The following is an 18,822-nucleotide window of genomic DNA, read 5'->3' as shown; positions in this document are numbered from 1 at the left end:
CCTTCTTAATTCTTTGGTGAAACATTCAGGATAGGCCTATACGTTAAATTAAAATTAAATTTACAAATTATATTAATTGACAGTTTACTAATTGTGTAAAAAAAGTAAATTTTGTGTAAGGGCAAGAATATGTTAACAGAAACCAAATTGTACGATAAGTATCACATTTAATTCTTCTTACAATTAAAGATTTTCTATTTCAAAATTTATTTTTATTTTGTTAATGTTATTGTGGTAATTATGTTAAAAAGTGTATACTATTTGTTTTATCCTACTAGAATTGTATTATATTTTAGTACATTGCGTTAATAAGACTCCCCTAATTAAATGATATTTTTATCAAGTTTAGTGTTGAATAACTGTGTGCCTATCTACTACAGATAATTGTTGAGTTATTATTTTTAATAGTTTTAAAAAGTAAATTTAAGAATTTTATACTTTTTTAGAACAAAAAACAAGATTATATTTAAGTTACACCATCTCATAGTTTGCTATTTATTTTGCACGTACTCTCAAAAACATATCGCATTCAAATTATATGTTTACAACTTTGAATAGAGTGTAGAATACAAGTCGTTTTGTTAGGTAAATTAAACCATACTTTTGTAATCGTACAAAATTTGTACTCGATTACTTGTTTTTGTGCGTATCAGGAAAATCCATTTCTGTTTTTTCAAGGAAATCTTTTTTTTTTTACACACTGAGATTTGTGTATTTTATGAGGGGTATTTAATTTTTTTAATAAAAACCTTTTTCGATTAGTTTACTAAGATTTTTTTTCTCACCAATGATCTAACACGTAAAATATTCTTGAATACAAATGTAATATTTTTCTAAATTTGATACCTCTCGAGTTAGATATGTAGTTAGTAAAGTTGGCCTCTGTATTCACTTCTTGAAATTATAAAATTATTACAGTTTTTCGTTTTTTTTAATTATATCGCTTAAATATGAATTTATATTCATTTAATCCTCTGTTATAACGGACAAGATATGGAGACCATCGATCTATATGAGATATGTGAGGAGTACAGGGACAACAACGACATTGAGGGTAATCATTTTAATTCCTTGAAAGTATAATTTATTTTAATATTTTTTCGGCACGTACCTTGGTAATGGTTGGTAAACTTAATTTTAATTTTCTATAATTTCCAATCCTTGTATTATACCTTTGTTTCTCAATTACTTAAATAGATTAGGATTTGAATGTAAGGGGCTGGGGAGTTATTTAATTATTATTTTATTACAAAAAGGTGAATGTCACTTTTTGTGTTCCTTTGGGAATTGTTGTGGTTTTTAGTTAAGTAGTCCGCTATTATGGCGCTGATATGATTTTTATTTTAAAATGATTGATAGCCTGGTTATTGTGTCTTGCTTATATTTTGATGTTATTATTTATGCAAACTTTGTTTTGGAGTGTGGCTCCACTTTGCTTTATATCCTGAATGTAAGTTATTGTTGTATTAGGGACTATTTTCTTGTGCGTAGCATTGGTTTCTTTGTTCGTAGTATTGGTTTCTTTGTTCGTGAATGTGGGGTGTCGACAGGGAGGGAGATTCTGCTGGAATGTCGAGGCCTGTGTGTTGAAGAGTTTCTGTGTCACGTTTGTGGTGACGGTGGTCCGAAATTGTGTGTTTTGTTTCGTTGAGATCTGTTTGTTTTGTATGTCTTGAGTGTTTAAGTTATTTTGTCTAGATCTAAATTCTAGTTTTTTTATAATAACTTTTGGTTCCATATTTTGTAAAATAAAGTTTATATTATTGGTAAAGTTTTCCTGTTTTTTTAATTTAGACTAAGGTTAGGGTTTAACCACTGTGGGTTCTACCACAATTGCACTGACCGGACAGATTAGTTAGTTAGATAAGCCTAGAAGGGTAGATTTTAAGGTATCCCCCCCCCCTAGCAGGGCTTACAAATTGGTAGCACGAGTGGGGTCAGTGCTTTAGTCTAGTTAAATTTTTGTTTTTCTGTTAGAGCTAGTGTAGCTTAGATAAATTTTTGTTTTTGATAGGCCCTTTATGGAACCATTTGTTTTAGTTTTTGTTTAGTGTAGGAACCGTTTGTTGTTTAAAACACCCAATTCGGACGAGATGGCGGGGCACCCCATGAACATCATTATTGTGCCACCCAGAGAGGTAAAAATCCGCAGGTTCCATGGAGACAGCCATGCCTCGTTGGTGGAACGTTTCATTGAAGAGGTGCAGGTTGCATGGAGGGCGAGGAAAGACCTCTCTGCTGAAGAAAGAAAAGACCTCCTCTGGGAGCACCTTGGGGAGTCTGTTAAAGAGGAGCTCCGATGTAGGGGCAATGATCTGGAGCAGGACCCAGAGGCAACTTTAATACTCCTGAGGGACATTTACGGGGAAAAGCGTACCATCCCCCAACTAATGGCCCAGTTTCAAAGGGTGGTGCAAAGCCCAAACGAGACAGTGAGGTCTTATTCCCACCGTCTGCACCAAGCCTTTAGGGTGCTCACAGCCAGGCAAACAAACCTGCACAGGGCCCCTATGAGTCCAGTCTTCCTGCGAGACCAGTTTGTGCAGAACCTCAACCAACCCTATGTTAGGCGCCAGCTGGAAGATATGGTCTTCTGTGACCAAAAGGCGTCATTTATTGTCCTGAGGGATGCGGCTATCAGGTGGGCACAGGACGAATGCCCAGGCAGAAAATCTAAGAGTGTTACAACTCTAAACACCAGGCCTGATGTGCAAACATTTGCACCTCCCACTACATCCAACCTGGAGGACAGAGTAGACAATTTGGCAGCACAAATGTCTAGTATTTCTGCTCTCGTTTCCCCAAGGGGAACGCGGTTTGCACCCGACAAGCAGAGACCGACTGTGAGGACCAGGTCCTGCTTCAAATGTCACCAGCTGGGCCACATAGCCCGTAACTGTTATGGCAACATAATAATGTGTCCCGCTTTTAATCTGCTCACCTATTTTTTTAACATTGTTCTGTTCACACGTCTGGTATCTGCATTTTTGAATTTGTATTGCTTGCAGGTACTGCAAGCTTTACAGGGGGTGAATGTAAGGGGCTGGGGAGTTATTTAATTATTATTTTATTACAAAAAGGTGAATGTCACTTTTTGTGTTCCTTTGGGAATTGTTGTGGTTTTTAGTTAAGTAGTCCGCTATTATGGCGCTGATATGATTTTTATTTTAAAATGATTGATAGCCTGGTTATTGTGTCTTGCTTATATTTTGATGTTATTATTTATGCAAACTTTGTTTTGGAGTGTGGCTCCACTTTGCTTTATATCCTGAATGTAAGTTATTGTTGTATTAGGGACTATTTTCTTGTGCGTAGCATTGGTTTCTTTGTTCGTAGTATTGGTTTCTTTGTTCGTGAATGTGGGGTGTCGACAGGGAGGGAGATTCTGCTGGAATGTCGAGGCCTGTGTGTTGAAGAGTTTCTGTGTCACGTTTGTGGTGACGGTGGTCCGAAATTGTGTGTTTTGTTTCGTTGAGATCTGTTTGTTTTGTATGTCTTGAGTGTTTAAGTTATTTTGTCTAGATCTAAATTCTAGTTTTTTTATAATAACTTTTGGTTCCATATTTTGTAAAATAAAGTTTATATTATTGGTAAAGTTTTCCTGTTTTTTTAATTTAGACTAAGGTTAGGGTTTAACCACTGTGGGTTCTACCACAATTGCACTGACCGGACAGATTAGTTAGTTAGATAAGCCTAGAAGGGTAGATTTTAAGGTATCCCCCCCCCCCCTAGCAGGGCTTACATGAAGTTGGTATTTTTTTTTAATAAATCAATGTATAAACTGTACGTATTGTAATAAGGCCTACAACCAATCATGTGCACACACAATTTAAACTAGCGAATGTATTCTTTCATCAGGTATGCCAGAGCTAGGCAGACTCAAACTGAAAGTCTATGACGTAAAGTGGAGCCAGATAGGGCGTCCACAGGTATCTAATAACTATTGAAGGTGTACTACTAAACTACTAAGATTTGTTACCTTTAAGGGTTAGATTTAGTTTATGAAATTTTAAAACTATGGTAAATTGTCAATTGGTGTATAGCTAGGCTTAGCTTTATTATTGAGATAAATCTGTTTCGGATACATTATTTTTTTTTATTTACAAGTTATAATATTTTATAGTATGTTATTCTTTATTTTAAAAAAAGAATCGTTATCTTTCACAAATAAAAGCCTAATCAATTGACATTATTTAGTTTTGTACTTTTGTAAAACTTGTATTTTTCACGAATAAATGTATCTTACCTTAGCATAAATAACGAGACAATTTCAAATGTAAATAATTATTAATAACTGGTATTATGATATTATTGTATGTCTAAATTACCAGTTTAATTGCTACTTATAGAAAAATGGCAATGGTCTAGTAAAAGAGCTCAACAACCACTCATTCAATACTGAAATAGCAACATCACACGTGCGAAGTTTGAGAATAAACCAAGGCCTTGTAGTTGGTGAGTACACGGTGGGAGAGTGGTCGAATAGTGGGTGAAAAGTTGTTGAATATGGATTATGGCCCAATAGAAATAGCAATATTTGAATCTGTAATAATACACGTACATGTTTTTGGTAAAAAATATATAGAACTTCAATGGTGTTGGAATAAAATAAAAGCGAAATAGTGTTTTTTAGTTTAATTTGTTTAATAAACAAAGTAGTTTAGTTGGGTTTTTTTTTGTGTTTTTTTAATAGCATAAAAATGCTATTATGTAAACCATGAATTTCTAAAAAATGAATAATCTGACGTCATAAATATACGTATTTTTAATACAGATTGGGTATTAGTTTTAATTTATGGAGTCTGATGGAGCTAATTAAGTTGTTTTTTTAAAAGAATTTGTCTAGCTGTTGTATTGCAGGCGTCTACAAAAATATTACACTGCCGTTTCATGAATTTGACACTGAAATAACAATCGACCCGGGGAACTCCTTCTGTGAGCTGAGAGACAAGGCGAAAATATTTGTGGAGGGGAGTGCTGGGGGCCTTAAGAGAGCCTCAGTGAGACACGACATTCTCAAGTGTAAGTCAAAATACATGGGTCACTGTCAATTTGTGGTCATGGGGAGGGTCGTGTTGAGGGGAGGGTCGTGTTGAGGGGAGTGCTGGGGGCCATAAGAGAGCCTCAGTGAGACACGGCATTCTCAAGTGTAAGTCAAAATACATGGGTCACTGGCAATTTTTGGTCATGGGGAGGGTCGTGTGGAGGGGAGGGTCGTGTTGAGGGGAGTGCTGGGGGCCGTAAGAGAGCCTCAGTGAGACACGGCATTCTCAAGTGTAAGTCAAAATACATGGGTCACTGGCAATTTTTGGTCATGGGGAGGGTCGTGTGGAGGGGAGGGTCGTGTTGAGGGGAGTGCTGGGGCCATAAGAGAGCCTCAGTGAGACACGACATTCTCAAGTGTAAGTCAAAATACATGGGTCACTGGCAAAAGTGGAGCTTTGGGGGAGGGTCTTTAGTCACTGGCAATGTGTGTGTGTGTGTGGGGGGGGGGGCAATGGGTTCTTGTGGCTTTTGGGTCGCTTAGATGTGGATTTTTAGGCTGTGGGCCATAGAAAGGCCTTAGCTAGACTCCAAAGCAAGTGTAGGTTAATTTTTCGGGTAAAACAAACGTGGATCAAACGGGACAATGGTCACACATTTTTTGAGTTGCATATATTGTGAGTTAAAATTATTGTGTCACTAATTTAAATCCTCATGCAGTTGCTGATCAAACACCCAATGATTAAGTGATAATCAGTTCTCGTATGAAATGTCTAGTTTTTGTAATTTATCTATGATTAATTTATATAAACAATAAAAAAACACAGAAAAATAAAGTCCATTTGTTAACCCACAATATTACTGAATTATTTTTTTTAAATAATATTCTTTTTTTAAAATTACATTGTTACGGAATTCTATAAAATCAAGAATATTTATTGATTGACTGATTACTCTTCTATTGCAAATAGATCAGTTCGACTGCAAAGTGACCTGCACTGGGAAGGTTCTCTTTGTAGGAGACGGTGTCCAAGAAGTCAGCATTCTGGAAATAGTGGAGGCATGTGGACATTATGACCTCATTTCATCGTTTAAAGGCAGCAGAACTGTCAACTGGCAAATGTCTGGGGTGTACAAGTTTAATGAAGATTTTGTTCAAACTATTCGAGTTGAATGAGATTCAACTTGAACATCAAAGCGCTACTTGTTTAATTTATAGTTGAAATTGGAAGTTACTAAAACTGGAACACACCATATAATTGCTTTTTTTAAATTTAAATTATTCTACTTCTGGGTGGCAGCTGTTTCAAAATATTGCAAATAATTAGCATAGAATATTTTATTAATGTGGTATGTCTTTTGTTTGAAATAAAATACATTTACAGTCCTGAAAATTTTGTCGTTTATCAGTTTGTAATTCTTCTGATATTTGTTTTCAAAAACAGACTGTCTTTTAAAAAATAAAACGTCTATTAAATATTTTTATTGTTTTTGAACTTTAATACAAGTTTTCACGGTATCAGCGAAAACTGGAACGATGCTGAGGAAAATAATCTAAAATCAATAATGGCAGCATTAAGTATATCACTGCTTCAATCAGTTACTACTTCTGGGAGAGTCGTTGGTAACTAGAGCAAATCAAATTGATTTTTTGTTCTCACACACAAAGATTAATTTCAATACATTGACATAAAAGAAAATTCGTTACTTAATCATAAAACGAATTCACATTCTACACTAATAAACAAATCGTCAGAATAGCAGATAAATTCACAGATATGTTGTTGTTTGTTTGTTTGTTTGTTTTGTTTTTGTGTGTTTTTTAATTTGGGCAGTTTTTCAATTAAATGTCCTTTTTCAAAAAAGAAGTTCTCAATCAGACTAGCATATTCATGGGGCTAATAAAGTAGAATTAACAAATGAACTCTTCAGGATTAATGTGTGCGACTAATAAGTATGTTAACCGTGTATAATCAGTTAACAGAAAATGTTTTGTGAAAATTACAATTAAGTTATTTTAAAAATGGACAAGTAAGCAACACTTTAAACGTTTAAACCCATTTAAATAATGCAGTCTTTTAAAGTTCTAAAACAATTGCAATACATATTCCAGTTTTTAAAGCTGTAAGTACATAAAACTTAATTTTTCTCTCAAAATATTAGATTTGTAGACCTTTGAAACGAGCAGTAACCTAACTCTAATTTTTTTTTAAATTACATAAATAAAACTATAGTCTTAATGATCAAATACATATATTTTCGATTTGGTTACAATACTAAAATTTAATCTCCTTTCTTATATGTCTGAAGTACAAACCATCGAACTAATGTAATAACATTACATGTTCTAAATTAAAAGGCTTTTTTGTATTTTAAAAATAATGTTCCTTCAGTGTAGCCTACTTAGAACATTGATATAAATCTATAGAGTTCATATATAATATCTTATCAATAACACATAAAGAGCAATTAATTATAAAATAATAAGATACTTCAAGGTGAAAAACGTTGACAAAATCATAAGCGTTAAGATGCGTATACTGCAGAAAAAAATCATGACGTGTTCCTTCAAAACGGGGCGTCCCCTTTTTTGTGTGTTGGCAAAATTTACCTAACAGAATACATAAAAATAGTTTATATGAAAATAAAAAATAAAAAATATTTTTGAAAGAGTGTTCACATGTTTAAAAATAAAACTCAGATTTTTTTTTAAATTTCTATTTTTAAATTTTGATATTCCCCATTATAGCTACGGGCAGGCTAATAAACGGAACGTTATCGAAACACGCACCAAACGGCTCAAGCATTTATCTCTGTAACGTGTAGGAATTTGTACTTTTTAAAATTTACTTGAAGTAATCAAGAGTGTATTCAAAGTTCTTAGTGAATTTTTTTATTTACGTACCTGTAATATTTATAAGAAATCGTTTGTATTTTATTTTAGTCTTAACACACTTTTTTTTTTCAAATTTAAAATGTAGGTTTAACTGTAAGAAATTTTTGTTAATGTTAAAACATATTTTAGTTTCAGGAATACCAGTTCGAGTAAGTATAATTTATGTTTATATGTAGCTTTTTAAATCGAGTTTATTTCAAATTCAACATTTAGTTTCACATTTAACTTGAGTTAGTAACGACCATGGTGGATATGTAGACCAAACGTAATATCAGTACCATAAATAAAGCGATACCTTTAGCTTTCGTGATGAGAATTACTAAGTCTTATTTTACATACTAATGTGCAAATAACTTTAAAATTCCACCGTAGTTAAAATCAACATTTTATTCCAAACGTCAGCAGTGTTATTTTATTAAAAATGTTTCATATATAACATTTACTTCTAATTGTGCTGTAAATATTTAAAGTCCTTGACTGGCCATGTCAAACGTTCCATTGTTTATCATTTAGAATGCAATCTTTATATATATATATATATATATATATATATATATATATATATATATATATATACATAAAATGTAGAATTTCAATAATTATTTGTATAATACCACCATCATTATGCTTATTAATAGTGATTTTAATAGTAATTTGGACAGTATAGTTGAGAAACACAATCCAAATACCTAACTTCTAGTAATAACATCGTATGCTTTAATTTAATATTATATTGTTTATTATAGCCAACTTCAATACTTCAATACTTAGTTTTCGACGATCTCATTGACTTATATTTATAAAAAAAAATATCACTACTTTTGTATATATTTTATTACCAAAGATCGAATCAATCCTTTGCATAGAGCGATGGCTACAGTGGACCTTTACCAGATTTGTGAGAAATACAGAGATGTTCTTACTAAAAAAGAAAGGAAAGCAAAGAAAGGAAAGAAAGCAAAAAAAGCCAAAAAGACTCAAGGTCTGTAATATTTGGAGCACTCTTTTTACTGGGCAAAATTTTATTTCAAAAATTTTAATTTATTTATCATTTTGTAATTACCCCTCTTCTTTTTCCTCTTGATTGTTTAAAAAATGGACTGAGTTTTAATCCGTAAATATTTATAATTTGTTTTTTATTTCATAATATTAAATTTTATATATATTATTCCTTAATAATTATTAATTGGTTGTTGTCAAATATATAGCATAACAATATTACTATTCTGCTTATCGAAATTCATGTTCTTGTTAAGGGTTAATTCTCGGATTAGGGTCGGGTATCATTGAAGTAAGGATACTTAAAAAGATTTAAATAGCAATACCAATTTGACTAATTCCAAAATGTAACTGTAATGAGATTTTAGCTTTTAAAAGAATTCCTTTTAATTATTTTTTTTAATTAATACGCATCAGCTAATGAGATGTTATGAAAATTACTTTTAACGTATAAAGGAAATATGGACGGCTATTAATCAAATGTAAAGTACATTTAAAAAAATTAAACCCTGTGAAATAATGCAACTTTTTATAGATCTAAAAATACAAAATAAATGTGAATTTTTTTAAAGCTGAAACTACAAACAATGCAACACAAATTTGTAATGAAATTTGACAAAAATGACTGAAAGTTACATAATATTTTTCAATGGAGAAATGGTACATTTCAGTGTTACCAAAATATTTAGCCAGTGTAAGTTCAGAAAGTCGACAATAAATCTTTCTTAGGTATTTTGGACTTGAGTGGTCTCAAACTAACTGTCACTGGTCAAGTCGAGTGGAAGAGTCTCCCAGTGGCACAGCAACAAGTAAGTGACTGTAATATTGTTTATGGTATTCTTTTTAGTTATTTTGTTAGATATTTCATTTTTGTTAAAGTTTAGCTACACATTTTTTTGAATTATAATGTCATTATCTAGAGACTTTGTTTTATTAATTTTTTCTAGATTTTCTATGCATCATAAGTCGTTTTTAATGTTAATTTATAGACTTTATAAATGCAAATATTAAGATTATTTTAAAAGCGAAGCAAAGTTTATCTGTTGGTATTAAAGACTATTATATGTTACGTTATATATTATTATATGTGAATTCATCACTACTTTGATACACCTGCAAAACATGTTTTGCTAATGATGCAAGTTCTCTTAGGCACAAGGCTATCTCTTTCCTCAAAGAATTAGCGAGATTAATGTGAGTAGAATCCACGAGCACTACAGAAACGTCAAAATTCTTTCTGGGAGAGTCGTTGGTAACTAAAACAAAATCAAATTGATTTTTTGTTCTTACACACAAAAATTAATTAAAATACCTTAACATAAAAGAAATTACGTTATTGAAACATAAAACGAATTGATTTGCTATTTAAAAAATCCTATCAATGTTGAATATCTTCTAGGTATCTACAATCTTTTGAAGATGAAAGGACCGGATGGTAGTGAGATCAGTATCGATCCCGGGTGTTCATCCTGTGATTTCCAGGACCAAGCACAGATCACTGTACAAGGGAGCTGTCAGTATGAAAATATCTGTAGCTACTACCTTTACACTCCCCAAGTGACTGTAACCTTAGCCGACGAGAGACAAAAATGTAAATATCAATGGTCTTAGAGAAGATAAAAAATTATTCAAAATATAAAATGATGAATATTTCTTAGCAAAATGCATTTTTTAAATTGTTTTGCAAATTTTATCAATTTGTACATAAGAAATTAAATTATCCACCTATCTGCAGATAGTTTCGAGTGCTGGGTAGTCTGTGAAGGATCTGTCAAGCTGGTGTTGGAGAATGGTAGTTATGAGCTTGGAGACATTCTGGGAGTTGTCAGTGATGTTAAGGAAAGTTCACTTATCAGAACGATCAACAAAAAAGATGCCGTGTGCTGGAAAATGACTGGTGAATACACGACCAACGGTAACCCCCAGCAAACAATTGAAATAGAATAAGCGCCAAGCAAGAAAAAATGTATGAAATACAACAGAATGCATTCAAATATGTCCTAGCACTTAAAATAATTCGCTACATAGAAAAGATTAATTAATACTAGACCAATTTTTTAAACTTGAATTTTCAAGACAAATCTATCTTGTTTAAAAGTTCATTAGAGTATTGAATATATATGCAAAAATACATTTTCAAAAAAATAAACATGCATAAGTTTGTTTTTTACGTTCCTGAATTCGTTGATGATGAAAATGCTTCACTTATTAAAAAATGTATCTGGTATTATATTAAAGATCTGGTTATCATTTTGTATCTAGCGATTTAGAAAGTAGATGTTTATCATTACTGTAGAAAACATTTATCTAGACAAGGTGATATTTTAGTAGAGACCATTTTTGTGTTGAATTATTTATCGTTAAATTATTATCGTTAAATTGTTAGGGTGGAATCATTCTGGACTTTAATTATTTATGACTAACTTATTTAGGGTTTAATTATTTAGGGTTAAATTTAAATAAGTGTTGACAGGAATGCATTTTTCGAAACACCCAAGAATTTATCAGCGAATTGATCTGCTTAATGATATTATTTTTTTAATAAAATGTAAAAAAAATGAATTTTAAAAAGTTTTTGCTGTTTGTTGTGTGTATTTTAAGTGGTGTGTAATCGGACAGTTAATAGGTCCCCAGATGTGTTATTGTGGACATTTCAGAATAAATCATGTACACAATTATGTATATTATTATGTTACTGATTTCACCCACATTAATCTAAACAACTTACTATAGCAGAAAATGAATTTACTAAGCCAACAAAAAATATATATTCACAGTTTATTACTTTTTTTAGATAACTAATTATGTAATTAAATAAAAAATAGCTTAGTTAATCATGTCAATATAATTAAAAATAATGGGGACAAAGCTAAACATACAAACCTAACAGTAACTAGATTGGCAATTTAACAAAAAATTTAATCAGTGCTACTAAATCAATTTTCTACAACACTTGATCAGTCATCGCTCTCAAATATGTTTTTACAAACGTTTAAATATACTGTGATGTAAGCATCTTAAGTCAATTTTCCTCATAATTAAAACCAGTGTATCAATGTTTTCGTGATATAAAAAATAGAATCTGTGGTAGCATTTAATTAATGAAGTAACTGCGTCTTTTGTGAATGTTAATGACATTTAACAAATAATGCCTAATATATACTAAATGGTTATTCACTTGTATTATACAAAAGTATCTCGATTTTTGTAAACATTTTAAAATTCTCAATAATTGCATCACGATACAAATTCGCTAATAAATGTATTTGTGAAGTTATCACGAAATATTTACAACTAATGTCACTATTTTGGAACACAATCAGCTAGCATAAAACTCGAACTGTCCTGATATTTTCCATGTCACTGACAAAGGCAGCCCACCATCAGCCCTGTTGACAGTCAGGTCCTTGACACTAGGGTCTCCGCTCAAATCACTGACAATTTGAGCAAGTTCCTGTTGTTCAACTGACGACTCGTCTACCACTAGTACACACCCACTCACCGCAGGCTCGAAGCTGAAATCACCTGGGGAAAGTATAAATACACTAAGTACGCTATTAAGACATTCAATCTACATGCAAAATTTAAATTAGTCAAATGCACGGTGTTTCTTCCAGACATTTTCACCTGGGTAGGGGGGGGGGGCGGTACTTGAAATTTTGAGGGGGAGGGGGCGGACTTAAATTCCGGGGGGAAGCGGGTGAGGGGGGGGGGGTGAGAGGGGGAATTGACACTGTTAAAAAAAATTTCTATGTCAATTCAATTTTGTTCGGGGTGGAGGGGGCGGTAGACTTTCCCCGAAGAGATGCCTGGAAGAAACTCTGCTATTGCATAATTTATTACTAATACAGGAGCTGACAAATGGAGAAAACATTTTTTATAAGATTTAAATTGATGACCACACTCGATTAGAAAATTTCTAATTTCTAAAATGAATTTATTGTTTTATAAAAGTTTCAACATTATAATTTTACCAGAAAAGCATTTAGCAGAGCTTTTCTTCTCTACAGGAACAAACAATTCAGGTTTGTTGTTGTTTTTTACTGAGATGGTTTCTCCTCCCAATGATGTGATTACTTCACCAGGTAAGTTAGTTAGTGGTAGTTTGAAGGTCTCTATGGCCCCTACAGAAAAGTAATTAGAATGTCACAATTACAATTAAAATATTAAATAGAAAAAGCTTGACTTTTAAGTCTTAAAAATTGTTTATAATTTTTTTTATATATTTTTTTTAATTACAAGTTTTTGTAATTAAAAAATAGTTTATATAAACTTTCTACTGCATATATTTGTTTTGTTCATATACAACATAGGTAAAAACAAAACAATAATACGCAAACAATTTACTAGAGCTAGCTCTAAAGCCTTTTATTACGCATGCTAAAGTAACGAGTGTATGGTTATATCAATAATATATCTATTTACCTGCCCACGCGACTGTTTGTAGCTTCAGATACAGCCCTGGAGGTTTATTTGTTGTGTTCTGTCAACAGGCATTTAACAAATGATAACATTTTACTTGTTACAAGAAAAAAAAATTCAAATTAAATATTGTCGTTTTAGAATCTCATTTAACACATCACTAAACACCCTTTCAGTAGCGTACGCAGGGGGGGGGGGGGGAGCAGGGGGAGCGGCCGCTCCCCCTCTCGCCATTTTTAGCAAAGTGGCGCCTTTTTGGAAACTTTTTAAACTCAAAGTTTTAAACATTGATATTTGTTAAAAAATTATCTTTGGTCGGCAAATTACAAGATTTATTTCATGCAGCAATTAATCATAACAGTAATAGACTAGTAGAGTCAACGTTTACAACACGTATTAGCAGCTGTATCAGTTTGTCATTCTAAAAATAACCATTACGATGCATTGCAATGTTTAAAAAACCTCCACGGGTAGTACCACTTGGCAAGAGAGGTGTTACGTTTAAGGCAACTGTATAATGTATTTACTTACGAATAATTGAATTAGAAAATGTTACTTATAAAACTTCAAACATTTTTACTTTATATATATACAGTTCAAATCGTGTAATTTATTTTTTAAAATTACAATACAAACACAAATACAACTAATGTGGCACCTCTATTTAAATTTACTTATGGGGGGGGGGGGGGGGGGGGGGGGCGGCGTGGTCGAGTCGGTAAAGCTCATGGTTGCTAAACCGAAAAGTCTCGAGTTCGAACCCTCGGGCAGATGAGGCTCGTTAGCTGGGGACAGCCACTCTTCTAGGAGAGACAACTCCAAAATTAAACAACTGCTGCCTTGTAGTTTGTTCTTGGTTGGACAAAGGCTATGGAAGCAAATCCAAAAAGAAAAGCAGGCTGAAATCGGAGTCAATGGCCTCAATGGCGCATAACCTGTTGACACGTAACGCTTAATTGTGTTGGAAGCGTGGTCGAGTCGGCAAAAAGCTCATGTTTGATAAATTCGAACAAAGTCTCGAGTTCAAACCCACTGGCAGATAAATCTCGATCCCCTTCAACACTAATAATTAAGAACGAAGAAGAAGAAGAAGAAGAAGACTTATGGGCGAACTGCGTAGCGGTGGGGAAATTTTGATAAGGTCAAAACCTTCATCACGATGAAGTAGTAGTATTATGACAGTTTGATTACGATTACAAATTATATGGAACAGTATCAACTTTCTATTAATTATTATTTTAGTTTACTAGATCTAGATCTATATTCTATTTGTATAATGATATATTGTGTATTAAAAAACAACAACTCAATTTAAACTAAAACTATCCGCTACTTATTTAAATCTATTTTTGAATCAGTATACATGCGTAATTGAATATGTATGGGGTCGTCCATAAATTACGTCACACTCATAGGGGGGAGGGGGGGTTCGTAATTTTGTGACGGTGTGTGATGAGGGGGAGGGGGAGGGGTGGTTCAGAGGGTGCGACGTCGCACTTTTGCATTATAAAAAAGCAATGTTAGAAAACAAATTTTAAACGATGTTTTGCGTTTTAGAAAACTGTTTTATTAAATTGTAATTACAATTGATTAAAATACTTTATTTTGAGAGAGTTCAGACAAGATTTTGGAAAAAATATAGCTGTTTAAAAAAATTCAACTGCAATTTTGAGGGGGGGGGGGGGGTTGTAGGCTGAGTTGTGACGTCATTTTACGGTGGGGGGGGGGGGGGGGGGGGGAGGGTCTGGCTTTTTTTTTTGACGGAGGGGAGGGGGGGGGGAGGTAAAAATCGTTAAAAAAGCGTGTATTCTTTTATGGAAGACCCCCTAGGTTTAGAACAGTCATCTAAAAACTGACGCTATGTTCACTCTGATTTTGTTATCCACCCCCACCTCACCACCACAATTGTGTAGAGCGACATTAATGTCACACCTAGGTATACACGGGTTTGGATAATTGACCTAAGTAACCGGACAGTGGTGAATGAAGTTGAACCCCTCCCCCCCCCCCCCAACCCACCCCGAACTGATCTGTTAAGTAGCCTACATGTAGAAAAACGCGTAATGATACACCAAAGTACCATGCCGCCAGAAAATTAGCTTTTTAAACGTAAAACTCTGTGAATATTGTTTTTGCAATTACTAGTAAAAAGGTGTGTGATCAATACAGTGATCTAACCCATACCTATCACTATGTTAAAAAATGATCTTTAAAGAACACAAAGAAGAGGTAGTTAATTAGAAATATATGATCTGAACTAAAAAACCGACATATAGTTAAATGTTTTTCTATTACTTCGAAAACCGTGGTTTTATACCAACTCTGATTTTAAAAACTTTCATTATGCTGTAATACTTTAGCATTTATGATGACTTTATATTAAATATTGATTATAGACAAAAACGTTTTGTAAACGTTTTGTAAACGTTTTGGCATTTATAATTAAATGTGTAGATATATCGGCCTACATATTTATATTAAGACAGTGATTATTTCCCCTATTTTGCTTGTAAATAATTTTCCAGAAATTATTATGTAAGAATTTTTTTACAAGAATTACTAAACAGATTGTGTTACGTTCATTGTTTTTGGTTATAGTGTGTGTATATTTTTGTTTTGTTTAAATTGATACAATTTTTGTTTTGTCGGCCTACATGGTGTGTTTTTTCTTATTTCTTCAAAGTGCTACTTTCAATTTATTTTACATCATTGTAAAGTAATGACATACAGCTAGTAATTATATATATATATATATATATATATATATATATATACACGTATATAGAAAGTGTTAAGTATATATATATATATATATATATATATATATATATATATATATATATATATATATATATATATATACACGTATATAGAAAGTGTTAAAATTTCGGCGCCTTTTTTTGCTCTTTTTGCTCCCCCTACAACGAAAACCTGGATACGCCTCTGCACCCTTTCTATAACATTATTCATAACACATCGAGTTTACAATGCTTGTAACATACTTGTTTTATATTAGGCCTTAATTTTAATTATAATGAAATGAAAATTAAAATATTAAACCTGTTTTTCCTTTACGTTAAGCCAATCGACTTTTGAGATTTTCATTTTTAGGTTATTCAGCTTGACTGTACCTAGAAGAAAGAAAGCTCGACATTTAAAAATAGTATTAAATGATTTGAGCCAAACTGTGTCATCTTTTTTTTACATTCTATAATTTTGATGCTTTGCGGATCTTATTCAAATAGAATGAGGTCTACTAGCCTTAAAAAATAGGTTGCCTTAGTTCAAACGTGCACTTCATAGATTTGCCTGCATTTATAATTAAGTATAATTTTGTGTCACTTCTTTAAAGGAACGATTTGGGCTACGATAGAGATTTGATCAGACCATAATCAGGCCTGTAATATATTTTATTAGTCTTTTTTGAAGATGCAATACTGTTGGGAAAATGGGGGGGGGGGGGGGGAAACAAGAAGGTAGTGGGCATGAGGGTAGGGGGCATTATTGCGAGGAAAATATTTTTAAAGAAATTGTGCACAAATATGCCCACCATCGTCTAATATGGAGTGAATAAAAATCAAACCTGGAATGTTTCGTTTCTTTCTGTCAACCTCCGCTATTTTAACAAAGTCTACACAGTGTGTTTGATCAGACATATTTAGTCTGTGAAAAGGTAAACACAAACATTGACGACATTCACGTAATCACGTTTTTTTAAACAAAGGAGACTTTAGGCGTAAGGCACGGTGAAAATAAGCTTATTTTAGTACTATGCTAAGCTAATAAAATAAATAATTGTTAAGCGTTTAATATTATAATAAAAAGAAAATAATATGTCGTATGTTTCAGGACAATAAGACTAAAATATATCTATCTATCCATCTATATCTATGTCTATATCTATATCTATATCTATATCTATATCTATATCTATAACTATATCTATATCTATATTTTATTATTTATACACCCATATAATATATATACATATATATATATATATACATATATTTATATACACATATTATATATATATATATATATATATATACATCTATATGATAATATTTATCAAAGCTAAATACAACATATTTTACATAACAAATATTATATTTATATAATAAAATATTGACCTAAGCTATCGTCTTACCTTGATTTTAGGCGAAGTATTTTACGCTTGAAAATGTGTACCTTCTGTTCTATATTATATTCTAAGGTGTTTATTAATCGTCAAAATCATGAACTGATTAAAATAAAACAGCAACTAGGTAAATGGTTTCAATTGGGTTGTGATCTTCTGAAACACGTAATGGCTGACCGGTAATATTTCCCTAGGCAAGCCGTGGTAGATACTCGATACCAGCTGAGCGAAGATAGCGGACTAAAGAGTATCGATACCTGCGCTTCACTAAAGCGCTTCGCGAACGGCAACACAGCGAAGCGGTGAAAATATGGGTGAACGCTGTTTTTCTGTATAGCGTAATTTGTTGAGTTGTATAAAGTTTATAAAATAGGCTACTATTTCTCTGTATAGCGTATGCTGTTGAGTTGTATAAAGTTTATAAAATAGGCTACTATTTGTTAAATGGGGTATTAAATATTTTTAGATTAAAATATTTATAGGCTACGTTGTTATATTTATGATTTTTTTTTTACATTTTTTAATGTTCTTTATTTATAAAAATAAACATATTAAAAATGTAATCGCGAACCCACACATTTAAAAGCTATGTTTGAAATGAACTTTTTAAAATTTCAATATTTACATAGTTGACATGTGGTATAAAATGTATTAGTCTCGACACAGAAAAATAAAATAAAACCGGTCACATTAGAATCGACTTAATGTGACATTCTAATCTATATATATAATTCTCTTCTGGGAGACGCTAGAAAACAAGCTGTAAACGTGCTCCCTACCACCCCCACCCCTACATGGTCTTAGTGAGCTGTGTTCACTCTAAATGTTTACAAGCAGAGCCGGGTTTAGTGACGACTATTAGGGGCAGATAATTTAGTTTGAAACTATTTTAAACGTAGAGGGGAGGGGGGGGGGAAGGAAGGGGGGGGGGGGGTTATGGTCCTTAACGTGCTACTTATAGTGTTTTAAAGAAATATTTTCAGTGGCAGCGTTGGTACCGTCGAATTCACAAATTATGAATTACTGAAAAGTAGAAAAAACAACAACTAAATAGCGGCGTATGTTATGCCGCGGGCCGGCTCGTATTTAAATTTTCACATCCAAATGCATGAAAGGATTCGACAGTGTTCACGGGATGGGCAGAAAATGCCAGACAGGGTGGGTGGAAAGATTGGTGGGGTTCAGATTTTTATTTCAGGCAACTCTACAGGGGTAGGGGAAGAAGCTCGTCTACCCCCCCCCCCCCCCCCAACGAAATATAATTTATATAGAAAATATATACTTTTACCAATGTGTTCCCACCCCCATCCTGGGAAATTTAATCCGCTTATCCCCCTGAACGTTTCAAGTCTGAAAGAGACACTGGTGGGGTTGTGGGGGG

The 18,822-nt window shown here is 32.8% G+C and overlaps 3 protein-coding genes across 7 annotated transcripts; 2 read left to right on the top strand and 1 right to left on the bottom strand.

Moving 5' to 3' along the window:
* The first annotated feature begins 13 nt into the window (after window positions 1-13).
* Window positions 14-6,377, top strand: LOC131935828 (uncharacterized). Of its 5 annotated transcripts, none has more exons than XM_059292509.1 (6): window positions 14-149; window positions 992-1,054; window positions 3,859-3,929; window positions 4,350-4,455; window positions 4,861-5,022; window positions 5,955-6,377. In XM_059292509.1, exons 2-6 carry the CDS (start codon window positions 994-996, stop codon window positions 6,158-6,160), a joined length of 606 nt encoding a protein of 201 aa, XP_059148492.1. In that variant the 5' UTR covers window positions 14-149; window positions 992-993; the 3' UTR covers window positions 6,161-6,377. The 5 variants fall into 5 exon arrangements, with proteins under 5 accessions (XP_059148492.1, XP_059148493.1, XP_059148490.1 ...); XM_059292510.1 differs by lacking the exon at window positions 14-149 and adding an exon at window positions 611-678; XM_059292507.1 differs by lacking the exon at window positions 14-149 and adding an exon at window positions 622-725.
* Window positions 6,378-7,753: 1,376 nt separating this feature from the next.
* LOC131935822 (uncharacterized) lies at window positions 7,754-11,508 on the top strand. The gene is made up of 7 exons (XM_059292489.1): window positions 7,754-7,798; window positions 8,009-8,028; window positions 8,746-8,861; window positions 9,608-9,687; window positions 10,031-10,130; window positions 10,278-10,469; window positions 10,614-11,508. The coding sequence occupies exons 3-7, from the start codon at window positions 8,750-8,752 to the stop codon at window positions 10,823-10,825; spliced, it is 696 nt and encodes a 231-aa protein (XP_059148472.1). The 5' UTR covers window positions 7,754-7,798; window positions 8,009-8,028; window positions 8,746-8,749; the 3' UTR covers window positions 10,826-11,508.
* Window positions 11,509-11,656: 148 nt separating this feature from the next.
* On the bottom strand, window positions 11,657-17,690 carry LOC131935821 (uncharacterized). The gene is made up of 6 exons (XM_059292488.1): window positions 17,451-17,690; window positions 16,884-16,963; window positions 16,361-16,431; window positions 13,304-13,361; window positions 12,853-13,002; window positions 11,657-12,403 (listed from the first exon to the last, which is right to left on the bottom strand). Exons 2-6 carry the CDS (start codon window positions 16,954-16,956, stop codon window positions 12,198-12,200), a joined length of 558 nt encoding a protein of 185 aa, XP_059148471.1. The 5' UTR covers window positions 16,957-16,963; window positions 17,451-17,690; the 3' UTR covers window positions 11,657-12,197.
* Between the last annotated feature and the right edge of the window lie 1,132 nt (window positions 17,691-18,822).

The sequence above is a fragment of the Physella acuta genome, unplaced genomic scaffold (genome assembly GCF_028476545.2).
Source record: "Physella acuta isolate Inbredline_101_S28 unplaced genomic scaffold, ASM2847654v3 ptg000161l, whole genome shotgun sequence".
In the NCBI taxonomy this organism is placed as follows: domain Eukaryota; kingdom Metazoa; phylum Mollusca; class Gastropoda; family Physidae; genus Physella; species Physella acuta.
This window is presented reverse-complemented; position numbering and strand designations above follow the sequence as displayed.